The sequence below is a fragment of the Pieris rapae genome, chromosome 20 (genome assembly GCF_905147795.1).
Source record: "Pieris rapae chromosome 20, ilPieRapa1.1, whole genome shotgun sequence".
NCBI lineage: Eukaryota > Metazoa > Arthropoda > Insecta > Lepidoptera > Pieridae > Pieris > Pieris rapae.
Window position 1 is genome coordinate 2,966,055 of NC_059528.1, and position 14,499 is coordinate 2,980,553.

General features: G+C 33.0%; 1 protein-coding gene across 1 annotated transcript in view; it reads left to right on the forward strand.

The window, feature by feature from the left end:
* The first annotated feature begins 214 nt into the window (after window positions 1-214).
* The window catches only part of LOC111000954 (tyrosine-protein kinase Drl), a 36,723-nt gene continuing 22,438 nt past the window's right edge, over window positions 215-14,499 (forward strand). Inside the window, exon 1 of the mRNA XM_022270571.2 lies at window positions 215-652. Coding sequence (XP_022126263.2) covers window positions 562-652 — 91 coding nt within the window. The 5' untranslated portion in view covers window positions 215-561. The remainder of the gene's footprint in view (window positions 653-14,499) is intronic.

Consider the following 14,499-nt stretch of genomic DNA (forward strand, 5'->3'; position numbering starts at 1 on the left):
TTTCCATTGTCAGTCTTGGGTTATAGCAAAGTATTAATATTCAAAATAACATTTAAAAAAAAACTAGTCAGTACAAATTTCATTTGGAATTATACATCATTTTTTAAAATATAATATTAATAATGGCTACATTACTCCTTCCCTTTTGTGTGTTGTCATTTTGTGTGTTAACTGTCAGTGTCAATTCAGTGCTGCATTTGTACTATCAAAAATAGAATTTTTACCATTTAGTTTAGTTTTGAGCATGCTTGTGGGTGGTGGTGCCGGTTTCATACGGTAATTTAGTATTGCATTTTGATTGTTTACTATCGTAATTTTCTTGATTTGGAGTAGTTTAAAGGTTTGCTTTAATAAATCTATGGACTTTCTACATAAAACAGTGCATTTCAGGTCTTTGTATCGTTATTGTATTATAATTTATACGTTAATCGAGTGTATCTTGAATCGTTGAGATCAGAGAACGCAATGTTGGACGGTGTTTGAAAATGTGAATCAAAATGTGCCGGTGAATCTTTCATTCAAATCTAAAGGACCTTGTTCTGATTGAAAGACATTACGAAAATGATGTTTTTGGCGTTTCTTCTTTTGCTTCCATCATGTTTTGCACATCTCAACGTCTATCTTAGTAGTGCAGAAGTATTGAGATTATTAGGTAAGTAACAAAATAGTGAATTATCGAGGAATTGCAGATATCATGTTTTTATTATTTTCATTATGCTTGTAACAACATAAAAACTCATTTTTAATCATCATAATTACACACCATCTGTTTTAATCTAAATCCATGCTATAAATCATGAAAATAATATAGATATATATAATATATATATATATATATATATATTAAATTCTTAAATTTATAAGGTGCCTTTTTCACTTAAGATATTTTAATATAGTAAAGGTATATTTTGTTGTAAAGTTATTTATTCAGTTGACTACATACTATACTATAAAACATTAATATGTATGTGGCTGCTTAGGTATTGAAAATTAATTTTAAACTTCACCAATCCAACATGTGTCGAATCAACAGAGCTACTGTAGTGTATTCTTAATTTTGGAATATCTTGTAAAGTTAAATCAGATTTTATTTGTCTAAAAAAGGCAATGAAGTAGAATTTATTTAACCGATGATGTATATTAACATCCAGTTATCATTGGCTTGATAAGGTTGATATCGGTTGATAAAGATGATTTAGGATTAAATATTGTATCAGTCTTTATAAAAAATCCAAACATATTAAATACTGAAATCATTTGCTTTTTCATTATGTGTCATGAGTTGCTGCGTTAGGTTAGTTCTTTGAAGAACACTATACAAGAATTGCTTTTTTATGAAATATTTTTTTTTTATCAAAGTTACATACAAAAATCATTTCAAAACCATTGTTGGTAGAACTTTATTTAATTAATATTTGGTAACCACTGGAATTTGGCACAATTCTTTACTTTTAAACACAATCCTAAATAGAAATATGAAAGCATCATACCTTTAATTGAAAAGTAGTCACCGTGACCTATTTAAGTAAAACAACCTTATAGTTTGATAGATTTTGAGTCCATTTCAAGTTCCAAATAATAAAATCGTTTTGTTAAAGAGAATTAAATTGTTATATGCGAAATAAAATATAATATACAGTATAAAAAGTAAATAAATTATAAAAAAAGTTTGACCATCCAATGTTAATCCTAATTTTATTTCACGCCAATTTTTGTCGTAAAGACGCCGATCGTTATCTATGGTCTGGTCTTAGTTTCCCGTTTTTATTATTCGAAGGTGACAAAATAAGCTTTTCTCAAAATGCGTCGTGTGGTGAACAGCTATTAAGCATTTAGCTCGTCGATTTTTTACCTTAATCCAACATTGTAAGGTACAAAATGGAGTGAAATATGTTAATAGGATTAGTATGAGCTAACATTTCGTTTTAAAATATTCACAAGACGTTAGAAGAATATTTGTTTAACAATGTTGAATATAAATTAATTATATTATAAAACAAGCAATGTTTATTTATAACGTTATTATGAATACTGATATCGTCAATAAATTTACGGCACTATTTTGAAATTCAGTAATAAGTTTATAGAGTTTTTTAAAATTTTAAAGGTTTATTAAGTTCAATATTTGCAATTGTTTATTTTCTGTAGTTTAACTACAAATAATATTTGTTCGATGAAGTTGATTTGTTATCTTGATATGTTTTAAAGCTGTTAGCTACATGTGCATAAGTCATTTAAAGTTGCCTGTATTGCTCTGTGGCTTATATATATCTTTCTTTTTTCATTCGTTAACCTAAATCCCAAAAATGGAATATAAAATGTTTATTTTATTATATGTAACAAAATGCAAATGTAACAAATAATTTTTACAAATGTTGCCTGTTAAGGCTTAAATTAAAAACGTAGAGAATAGGTGAAACTTGCGAGCAGGTATCATTAGTTTTTTGTCGCCTTTGACAAACATCTATCTCTGTCACAATGGCCATCTGCGCTTTTGTTTAAATTTGAATCTATTCAACTACTACGGAGAACTACGAGTTACGACTCGTCAACAATGACTGCTCCACTTACAGAGCCCTTTACCACTTCAATTGTCGTTATAAATCTTTCTTAATGACATTATACATTTAACTCCAAAGATTTGTAAGTAAACATACTTTGCAGTTTTGTTTGTGACAATATATTACTGAAAAACGAATAAATCGCCTTGATTTACAAGTCTAAGCTTAAGATAAGTTTGTTGCAATTTTTGTTGCTTTTTTAGTTTGAATGCAGTATAACTTTACTAGTTCTAAATCAATTTTTTGTAAATTTTTACCATAGGAGAATTTCTATGTTAGTCCTGGTTAGGACACATTTTTCCATAAAATAAGAGAAGAAGACAATTAAAAAATAAACAAATTCATAACGGAATATGATGGGAGGGATAATTCGTTATATTCCTAGAATCCGTTTCAATATGTATATAGTTTCTGATAACAGTAACTATGTTCATTAGCAGTTTAAACGTACTATTTTTTTGTATAAAGATTTGTATTGTTTGGGCCCTATTCATTAGCATGATATAGGACTTTGGTTTTCTATTCGAAGAAACTCCATTTTATGTCGCAAATAGGATCTAAATAAAATCTCCTTACACTGATATAATCGCGAATTTATTACAAGTCCCGATAATTTCAATTTACCTTTGGAACATTTTGCTAGCTACCACATAATTACTTGTCGCTTTTATAGATTAAAAACCAGTGTTAAATAAAACTAAATTTATATAAAAGTTTTCTCTCCATAACAACCTCCGTCTACTGAGTTCAAGAAATAATAAAAAATAAAAAAAACTCGAATTATCCATCCGTCTTCGAGTTTTGAGCTTAGCAAAATATTTTACAACTCATTTTTATTTATATTCAGATTAACATACTTTTCGAGTAGTTCGCGTCTCGTCTATCTGTTAAAAGAAATAATTGAATGGTGCCCAAATTAATCTATTCCCTGACCGATTGAACAGGTACATTTGTAACTGTGTATTCCAAATCATGGTCAAAATAGAATAAAACAGTTATAACAGGTGATTATAAAATGGTAAGGAGATCTTTTTTATAAGTTTTAGATTTCGTTTAAAAAAATGTAATACAATATGTATGTGTAAGGTTTCATTGTAGACACGCTAGCTTTTAACATCCGTTTTGCGGCATATAAACACATATAAGTTGATTCTTGTGTCTTAACGGAACGGGTTCGCACATAGGTCTAGGGCAGTGTTTCCCAACGCGGTCCTCACGCCCTACATGGGGCAATTTGATCATAATAATTTTAGGAAGGCTAATGTGGGACATAAATTTAAAATAAACTATACTAATGTAAAAATATACTTTTTCTATTGGATATGGAATTAAGTATAATCTTATTCTATGGCACTAATGAATTTTTACTTACTATACATAAGTATTAAATAATCAAGGTAAATCAGTCCCAGAATTAAAAATATACCTATACGAAATTGCTAAATGAAAATGTTCTCTACCTTCCAAATTGGTTTTTTTAAGTTGAACTCTGTAAAGGCACACGTATAAAGGCGGCGGTATCACTTAACATCAGGTGAGCCTCCTGCCCGTTTGCCCCCTGTTCTATAAAAAAAAAAAAAAAAAAAACACGAGGGTAAAAATTTTAACTTATGAAACGTCACAAAAATGTGCAGCGTTTTTGTCGAAGAAAAGTGGAGTTGGAGAGAGTGAGAAAGGGAGCTTGATAAAAATACACGCTATTAGTTGATGTATTCGTTTACTACATACATATTAGAAAAATCTAAAACTGAGATGTTGTTAGCTTAGCTAATTATGTCAATGCTTAAAACGGGAGCTTTTTTAAGTAGGGACTGAATAAAGTAACCGACTTGATGTTACATTGATCAATTTTACAGAAGAAAAGAGCGTTGCATACCTATGTTTCTTTGATGACGTTATATATATTTCTTGTACAAAGATTTGTGAATATTATTATGTAATTGTGAAAATATCTATGCTGTTCCTTTGTTGAGTTAAAGAATATAATCTCTTTTCTAAGAAATTTGTCACGTTATCATTACCTTTAGGAGTCTGACCTATGCCAATACTGCGTGCCTTATCCTCTCTGTATTTTGAATAAACGCATCCGGACGCCTTTGTTATTCTAATAAACGTTATTAACGCGCCATACGGTTCTTATTAACAATGAATAAACATCTCTATATAAATATGGGCGTAACTATTTTTTATGTAAATAAAGAGGGCCTAAATAAATTTTGGATTTAATCCCTCCACGTGTAATCCACGGCTTTTTAAGCTTGCTTAACGTGTGATTAGAAGGCGCGAATGTACTTGATTTTATGTATTATTATTTCCATAATAAATAAACAAATATAACATATGAATAATTATTACATAATATGTGCATGCATTAAAAAAAAAAATATAACTATTAATACATTTAATTTCCAATCATAATTAAGAATTTCAATGTAATGTAATATTACATTTTATAATTAAAGAAAAATCAAAATCAACATTCATTTTTATAAATCATGAATCATTATGGTTCCTTATGTCATTTTATTTGTATTTTGAATTTTAATATTTTGATACTCAAAAATTGTATCTTTATTTCAAATCGTGTTACTCATATTCGGGTATCGTGGTATAGTACGCGAATTTCCTCGACCCATATTGGTCCTGCAGTTCAAATTTTAATAGCAATCGAAAAAGGTTGGTTTATATAAGAATATAACTACAACACGGTAGATTTTACATTCCGTATTTTTTAAGTTTTAGCCAATCAAAACAAAAATCAACAGATATTGAAATAATTTGTTTCGAGTAGACAATAGAAGAATATTGTTTCTATCTAGTTACGTTGAAAGCACTTGAAGTAAGCCGACGCTAGAATTAGCATTACTAACGTGTATTATGCTTGGATTATTGAATGAATATGCGACCCGATTTCAATTAGGTATAGCGGCTGCGGATAGCAGTCGAGCGTAAATTAATGAGTTCTGTTTTTCATAATTCAATCCATGGAGTATTCTCTCTTAAGTATCTTATAGAGGGTAGGTTGTTTAGTTTGAAATATGAAGTATGTAGGATTTCGATTTGAGGGAAGAGATACATTACATAAATATTGAGACATGTTTTTTTTAATTCCTACGTTTTATTGCCTTTGAATTACTCTCAGCCGTACTTAGAGTCGCCCGGTTTCCTATCTCTAATATTCAGTAAAGAATTTGTTGGCTATTGTAATACCTACTCACACTCAATTCTTTGGCTCTACCTAAAAATTTTCAGCGCTCCCTGCTCTGTGCCATCTTCCGCCGAATTTCAGCTGCAGTAGGTCCTTCTTCATTCTATCGATCCAGTGGTAGTAGTCTAGCGTAGTATTTGGCTACGATTTTGTTTTGTTTTTGTCTGATTGATTATGGGAATCCTTCAGCTTTAAAAAAAATGTTCAATGTGATAAACATTCTTTTAAAAGCTACTCTGAATAAATTAAGTAAGAACTTTGAGTGTGACTCTTTCTATAGATTATTAGTTTTTCAAGAAATATATTAAATTCTATAATAAAATTTTGCGCGACCCTATTTGCTATTATTATTCTTGAAACCCCCAAATATACCTATACAGTTAACTTAATAAATCGCTTGTCAGATGTTAGATAAACACCTGGTCCCTATTGCAGACAGAAACAAAGGCGAGTCGCGGTTCATAGATTTCCAAATATGATTAAACATAGCCATTAGAAAACAAACAGAATGACAATCCAGGTCAGACTTCAGCTGAATAAATAGATGTTTATAAATAAAACGAAGCTCCGCGCGGCCAATTTGCTTACAATGCGTGTCATAATATCTCATAAATGTCTCGTATCTCATAGTCTATGGAATCTGTTTATGCCCCAAATTTGTATCGTGTCTTAAAGAGGTTAAGTGAATTTTTTACATAGACAACAGATTTCATAGAGTGATACCGACTACATGTATTGTCTGTGACGCATTTAATCTTACCTTCTAATAATGTCTTATAGATTATCTAAAATATTTTGATTTTATTTATTCTATGGATATAAAATATTCTATATAAAACCAATTTCCGAAGGTTGCGTCCTTTTGGTGATTTGTTTCGATTTGAATTTGTGGTTAGTTTGCAGTTTATTAATTATTTTTAATAGGAGCTGCTTTTTAATGAAGAGGAATTTGACTGGGGTAAGTGCCTTACCCCAGTCAAATTCCTCTTCACCCGGTCTTTTATGTACTAGAGAGATAGAGATAGAAAAATAATTTGCGATATATCTTTTGTTACGCACATATGTGTTCACAATATTGTATTGGTGTCGTTAGTAAGTAGACATGTGATACTTTCAAAGTTTAATCTTCTTTTACTTTCTGAAACGGACTTTTTGCTTGTGAAATTGATAATTAATAATACCTTTAACAGTTATACCCCTTACCGATAGATGGCGTTCATACTTGTATATTTATTTTGACTAGTAAAAGTAAAGCTAAGCAATTGGCAAATGACATTCTCTCACGTTTCAGTGAAAAGCTCTGTTGAATGAAAGTCACGAAGCCAATACATCAAGGTAACAAACAATAAATAGAGAAAATGCATTTCGAATGATTGATAGTTGGTTTTATTCAAAATAATAGTTCGTTCGATCACGACCCGAGTTTTGTGTTAGCCCGGCAATTTGGCCCAGAATGGATGGAGACGTCAACGCGACAAAAAGCTCCGATCGATCAATGATGCGCGGGCGCTTGTCACGGGGCTGTACTCGCCAACAAATTGTTTAATTCGATCGGGAATTTGGTTTTACATACAAATTTTAAAATGATTTTAGGTAGCCAAAAAAAAATATTGCATAATTTTTTTTTTTAACAGAAAAATATAAAAATATACAAGAAAAAAGTCGAGAATAATCATCAAAAAGATCAAAATCAAACAGGAAACGTTTTTAATCTATTGCTATAAGAATTTCACACATTTTAAAAATGCATCGTTACTATAGAAAATGTTAGAAAATTTTCCAATTTCAATATAGTGTCGGAGATAATCACTTGTGAGAGCACGACGTCTCACGGGACGTAGGGAGTGCGAGACAATGGCTGAGAGTAGAACAAGATGTATTGAAGTGTATAGACCATATGATCCTCTCAAACCTACCTCGATGTTGGAATAAACGCGAATTTAATAGTCTAAGTATATGACAGCAGTCGAGTATCGCTGAACAGCAACTTGAAGCGTGGTAGTAAGCGCTTATAGGGTTAATCGTGCTAATGTGTAGGGACTAGTGTTAAGCAACAAAAGCACCTTGATCTATTATGGAAAGCACTTTAAGCTGGACAAAAGTGCTTAATTTTGGAAGTAGTTTTCGGTTTTTTTGGTTTTAGCCGTGTCTCTGCATAAAAGAGATAATTTTTGGGTTAATAAAGTTATATTTAAGAGTTCTGGGAATTTCAAATGTGTTATACATCGAGTTGTCAAGTTAAATGTTTCTAACTGATGGATTAACGTACGTTAATTTCCTCTGACCCGTAGATGATGTGGAAGTAAGGGGCAAACGGTCAGTCAGCATACCCTTCTCTCGGCAAGCTGACGCAGACCGTCACGAAATGTCCATCACATGCCACCGTTGACGAGTCAGTTTGAATCCAGTTTAGCTTAGTTTAAAATCTGACAATGATAAATGATGCCGACTGACCATACAGAAATAGCATTCTTAGTAGTATTTTTAGTATATATTTATAAAGTTGAACGCTTATTCTACTAAATTCATTTATTAATTTAATAAATACAGCACACAAACATACCTTGATTTTCATTAGGTATTCATCATTAGACAAAGATTGCAAAGTATTATATAGTTATTTTAGTTAGATGCAAGTATGCAGTACAATTAAAATAAATAAATAAAAACTGGCGGTTTTATCAAACTCAAAATAATTTTATTAATTTAGGTAAACAAGTAGGTACACTTATGAACGTCATCAGAAAAGATTATAAATTCTAAATTTACATTCACAAGTCAAGGGCATAGAGTCGGCCAGAATAACTGGCAAGAAACTCTCCGCCACTCTTTTTAATCGCTAAGTTTTGAGTCATATAAAATCGTTTGAACTGGAGCAAATCAATCCCAAGGGTTATAATCATTTAAATATCCGTCAAAAAATTTATTGATTAATTTACGTAAAACGATAGCTTTGAATTCATTCAGTGATAATTATCTAACTTCTTATGGGAGTTTGTTGATAAGACGAATACAATTTCCATATATAAGGAGTGATTTATCTTCTGGAGCCTGGTCGTACGCTTAAGTTAGTTCTGTTTAGAGTTTTATACTAGTGAAGGAAGATCTGTATCGAGCGATCTCTTTTAGGCAACCAATTTCCTATTAAACCAAACACTTTATTGCAAGTGCAAAACTACATAAGACAAATAGTTAAACAAACAAAGTAACGCAATTAAAACATACCTATGTAGACAGTGAAAGGGACACATTAAACTCGATAATTTTAGATCAGTAACTCCGATAGTTGGGACTAGAACAATAAATTTCTTAATTAATATTACTAATATAATTTACCAAAAATAATATACTTTATTTACGACTGTTTATGAAGGGACACTATCCCACGCTAGCGTTCGTTTTTATTAACTATTGTCTCCGCGTGTCACCGCACGCCACATAAAAATATTGGGACTCCTGTCGCGATGCCACAGTACTTAATTCAATGCCAGTGTTTATTCTATTCAGAAACGTCCCATTAGGGATTACGCTATGACAATTTTGTTTTCTATGCGCCATAATTGAATGGGCGTTTGGTGGGAGACACGTGACTGCAAAGTAAATAAAATGTATAATAACACTATTGTCAGTTTCGCGTGCATTATTCGAGTGTGCGCCGTTATTTATGACATCGCAGTAAGTAGGTTTATCTTCGCAATGGTTTTGTGTTACCTTATCTAAATCGTTGAATGCACTTACAGGAACTGAGAAATGAAATATATTTACGTATCCAATGTGAGTCAACTCTCCACAGAGTCCATATGAATAGTATAAAAATGTTATTTACGCGTGGGTAGGACCACACACGCGCCCCTCCATTGCCCCCTACGCAAATATGTGAGGTAGCCGTTTACTATACTCACGCTGGCCTCATACTTACTGCCTCTAAGTATGTACACTATCACTTAACATCTGCCTTCTTAATCAGCTCTAAACACGATATACCACTATCAATACCAAATACAATTCTTCACTTCGTTAACAACACGATAAGCTCACATCCATGGATCAAAGTTAATTCAACATCAAACTCGTTTGGTGGAAATCTAGGTAAACACTATTAGTGGTCATTAGTAGCCAAAAGCTCGAAATTAGAAAGCGATAGCCGAAATACCACAGTGTGAGCTTTTCATATTCAGCATTGTCACAATTAAGGAGCGTGAAATATGGTACTGTCAATTGTCACAGCAACGCGACAATGCACCGTTTAGGGAGAAGGACCCAAAACAAACAAACAGAACACAATTAAACGAATAAAATACTCTGGCACAATGCAGGGCAGCCAGCACGTCATAATAAGGCTCGCTTTGTTACCCCGGTTGTAAATCATACAGTTTGAAAAGAATAGCAGGCCATAAATAAAGGACAAAATTTGAATGCCGTGCTCTCTATTGGGACACTAGTCCCGCAGCGATTCGTATAAATGAAATTTATTCAAGGAAACAGCAAAAAATCTCTTCACAGTAAATTGACTGAACATGTATATAGTCCGGTTACTTCTAATCAAATTTGAATTTCTCCAATTAATTTCGTTTTATTTTTATTGGTGTAACTTGGTGTTACGGTGTTTTTTAATTTATTCCATACTTTAACTAATCTAATTACGTTTGAGCGTTACAATTGGTAATAAATGAACTTTAATGGCGTTCCAGTTAAAATGAAAATAGTAAACGCATAAAAATATTGAACTGTAGCCACTTTCAATTTTAATGGGTTCGTAAGAAAGCAATTAAACTGGGCATTATGACAGTATTGAAGAATTTAACGCGGTCGATGTTGTTACTACTAAAGCTTGATGGTTCACTGCACCCCTGAATAAACAAGCCTATTTCAAGTTAAATTTGCTTGCACCGGATATGGCTGCCACTCGAACACATCCATCATATATGCCTCTAAATGAAGACTCGCCTCTTGCCACTTGACATAACGTTGCGATGGTGGACAAAGAAATATTATTTGCTAGAGAGGATGCGGTGAACCGCATTTTATGATCTGTAAACCTTGTTATGAGCTTCTAAATAATAAGGTTTTATTGGCCACTGGCGGGAATCGACGAATGCCTACTTTATGTTTATCGTCGATCGTGTCCTAAGATTTATGTCTATCTTGAAGTTTACTGCTAATGCAATGTGCGACGGAACCCATAATTCTAAAGTTAACTAAAAAAGAAACATTTCATGACTCATATCAGATAGGTTGTTTACTTAAAATCTTTAGGAAGTTTGCCTTCGATCGTAGCTTATCGAAGGACCACCGTCGTTGCAACTCAGCGGGAATTTGGCACATTTAAACAAAAGCACCGTGATATCTTTATGCGTTGCATTATTTATTAAGGTTCTGTTTGACCTTCTGTGGCTTATGTTTACATGTGACGGGCATCTGACGTGAATTGATCGAGGATGAAGTGAACATGCTTGGAAGTGAATTCGTATGTATCTCAGCGTGAAGTTAGGATGTAGCCAGTCATGGCTCCGTCGGCTATGCCTCCTGCGGCGTGCGTCTCGGGACCCGCATCTTTAAATTTAAATCCCTATTAGTTTTTATTTCTAGTTAACCGTCCGAGATATAATTAATCCGTTTATAGGATAATAAGGTTTCTTTATTTATAAATTTAGTAAATTTTTTGTGATATATTTTAGGTACTTGATTCCGTTATTTCTCTTCGCTAGAGTAATTAATTAATTATTAATTCGGATTAATACCTGCACCTGCAGTTAAGGAGTTTCATCATTGGACGTCGAGGTAGAATATGAAATTCCACCCGTATCACCTCGACGTCCGCCGTTCCACAACTGCGCGTTATTGAAGGCAGTTTTTGCCGCGCACACCACCACCTGGAACCAGCTGTCCTCTGAAGTCTTCCGAACCAATTTGTCTTAGGGTCTTTCAAGAAAAAAGCGTACAAATTCTTAAAAGGCCGGCAATGCACTCGCGAGCCCTCTAGTATCGAGAGTGTCCATGGGCGGCGGTATCACTTAACATCAGGTGAGCCTCCTGCCCGTTTGCACCCTGTTCTTTTAAAAATAAGAAAAAATGTTGCTGGGAGAATATTTTTGGGGCGTCGTACAATACAAATATTGGTCGAAATCCTTCTAAGGTGCTAGTGAACAAACATTTTGTTACCGAGGTCATTATTACTATCCAATACATATACCGTCGTTCGATTTATTACGATTTCCACGTGTCGCTGCATTTGGTTCCCGCAATCGGGTTAACTTTATTTCTGGCTCAGTTAACATACCAACGCTCTGGGCACCTTCAGCATTAATGGGTGCAACGTTTATTTAACCGCTCGTAACTATTTGTTACGGTTGCATGTGGATTTGGGAAAAATAGAATTAACTTACGTCTTTAATTCTATTTTTAAAATTTAAACTAAATAATTCAGTGGCGCCACAAACTTTTTAGGTTTCAGATTTCTGTATCTGTTCTCAGGATAATTTGTAAATCGAATAGGCCAGTGATTAAACTATCCTGTGCCTGATACACGTCGGCGACTTTTTGGGTGTGAGGCAAGCCGGTTCACGATGTTTTCCTTCACCGTTCGAGCGAATGTTGAAATGAGCACATAGACAGAAAGTACATTGGTGCCGGGGAACGAACCACCTCAGTAATGAGCATCGCATGCTGAAACCACTAGGCCATGACTGCATTTCATAATTTCTATAATTAACCTTTACCTTTTCAGAAAATTAGGTTAAACTTAAATTACTTATTATAAGTTAAGCTAGATCATATCATTCCAGATCATTCCATGATGTCTTAGTGAAGACACATGTATAGAAAATCTATAATTAACCATAATGTATCTAATACATAGTATGAAATCTTAATTGATCAATTATAAATCATGTAGTATCCCCATGAATATATACCAGTCTTATTACATATTACAAAACATTGATTTTTAACGCTGTCTCTTTTAATCACAGGATACAACCGATTCGACAGAATGAGACGAGAAATTATAACATTATCTATCCGATTTATTTAATAAGTCTATAGAGCCTTTATAGATAGCACATGTACTAGTCTAGGTATTAAATGGTCCTGTCTTATAATCTAAATCTGTTTCATAGTAAAAGTTGAATTATTGCTAGTAGTAGTCTTAGGTCTAAAATCATCATTATATCTCAGTTGCGAAGTTTAATTTAAATGAAACGGACCTCCACATCTTACCATTAACTATTTCGTGCTGTCGCCACAAAAAGAAATAGAAGGGATCGTGTGTCGCAGTTCTCAGATTACATCTCAGTTGGTTCGTGAGTTTGGGACATGCGTGCTTGTGGGCAAAAGTCACGACTTGGACAAAAGAAAACAAGTTTATGCAAATATTGTTCAATAATGTTTCCAAGGATTGATACTTACGTCCTCTACTACTCGTGAGATTTGGTGGTGATGTCTGTAACTAATACCGTATTTTGAAAATGTTCTCATCAGAGAGCAAAAACAATATTTTATTCATATAGACATATAAGTACTAGTATAGCTACAACTTGAAAAAAAAATGAAACTTAATTGACATTTAGCTTTTAGTAGGAATGGCGTAGATAAAGATAAAAGATATAATGGTATGTTTATAGTGAATTTTTTATGTAACGGGGCAAACGGGCAGTAGACTCACTGGATGTTAAGTGATACTGCCCATGACTCTCACATTGCCAGAGAGCTCGCAAGTTCGATGCCGGCCTTTTCTGTTAATAATAAATTAATAAAACGCCTAATAATCTATCAATGTATGTTAATAAACTATCAATGTATGTATTAAAAAAAATGTCGGTATTTCTAAATAAAATATAGGCTATAGGTTAATTGAGAGAGCTCTCTATTAAGTTTATTGTATACACCCGTTTAGCGTGTTTTAAATTTTCTCTCTATAAAGTGAGAGGAAGTGAGGTGTGGCATACAGACGTTTTTTTCTTGCAAATTCAATTCCGTCTCGGAAACCGAGGGTACAACGATTGGAAAATGTTTGCTTATTTTTAGTTGTCTGACCGTCTGGGTGGTGTGGTTCATCATTGCTTTTTTGTTTCATCAATTTACCTGAAGCGATTATATTAATTTACTTCGAAAATACACATTTTTCACATTTATTGCTTTTGTATAAAAACAGTGTTACTTTAAACAGTGTTCGTATTTAAATTTCGAGTCCACACATGTTTTATTTGATTTGCAGTTGTTTTATACGTTTTAAATACTTTTTTATTGTGTTAGTTTGCCACTGTGTCGTGACTTATTATATTAAGAGCACCGGTCTCGTTTTTCAACAGTAGCTTTAAATTACAAGGAATTATATCGCTCTAATTTGAAAGGCGGGACTGTGTTTGTTTTAGCCTCAACTTAATCATACTTTAAAAAAGGAACTCCCTTGTTAACGTAATTCAGATTTATAATCTTTTTAAAATGCAGATGAAAGAGTTCTATGTGAACATAACACAGTAAATGAGTTAACTAGTTTCATTCCAAATTTGAATTTGAATAATGGGCTATTGTTCGCCGTATCTGCGATCTTAGTTTCGTGTTTAATCACCTGTTGCAACGATAAACAATTTATGTTTAGAGTATAGTAAAGAAATTGGTGAACATATTGAATGTGACTGGGACTGATTGACGGCAATTCGAGGCGGTATCCAAAGGTGCTTGTTGGGATAATACGAGCAATCTATCTCGCGGTAGTCGGCACCGCGTGAT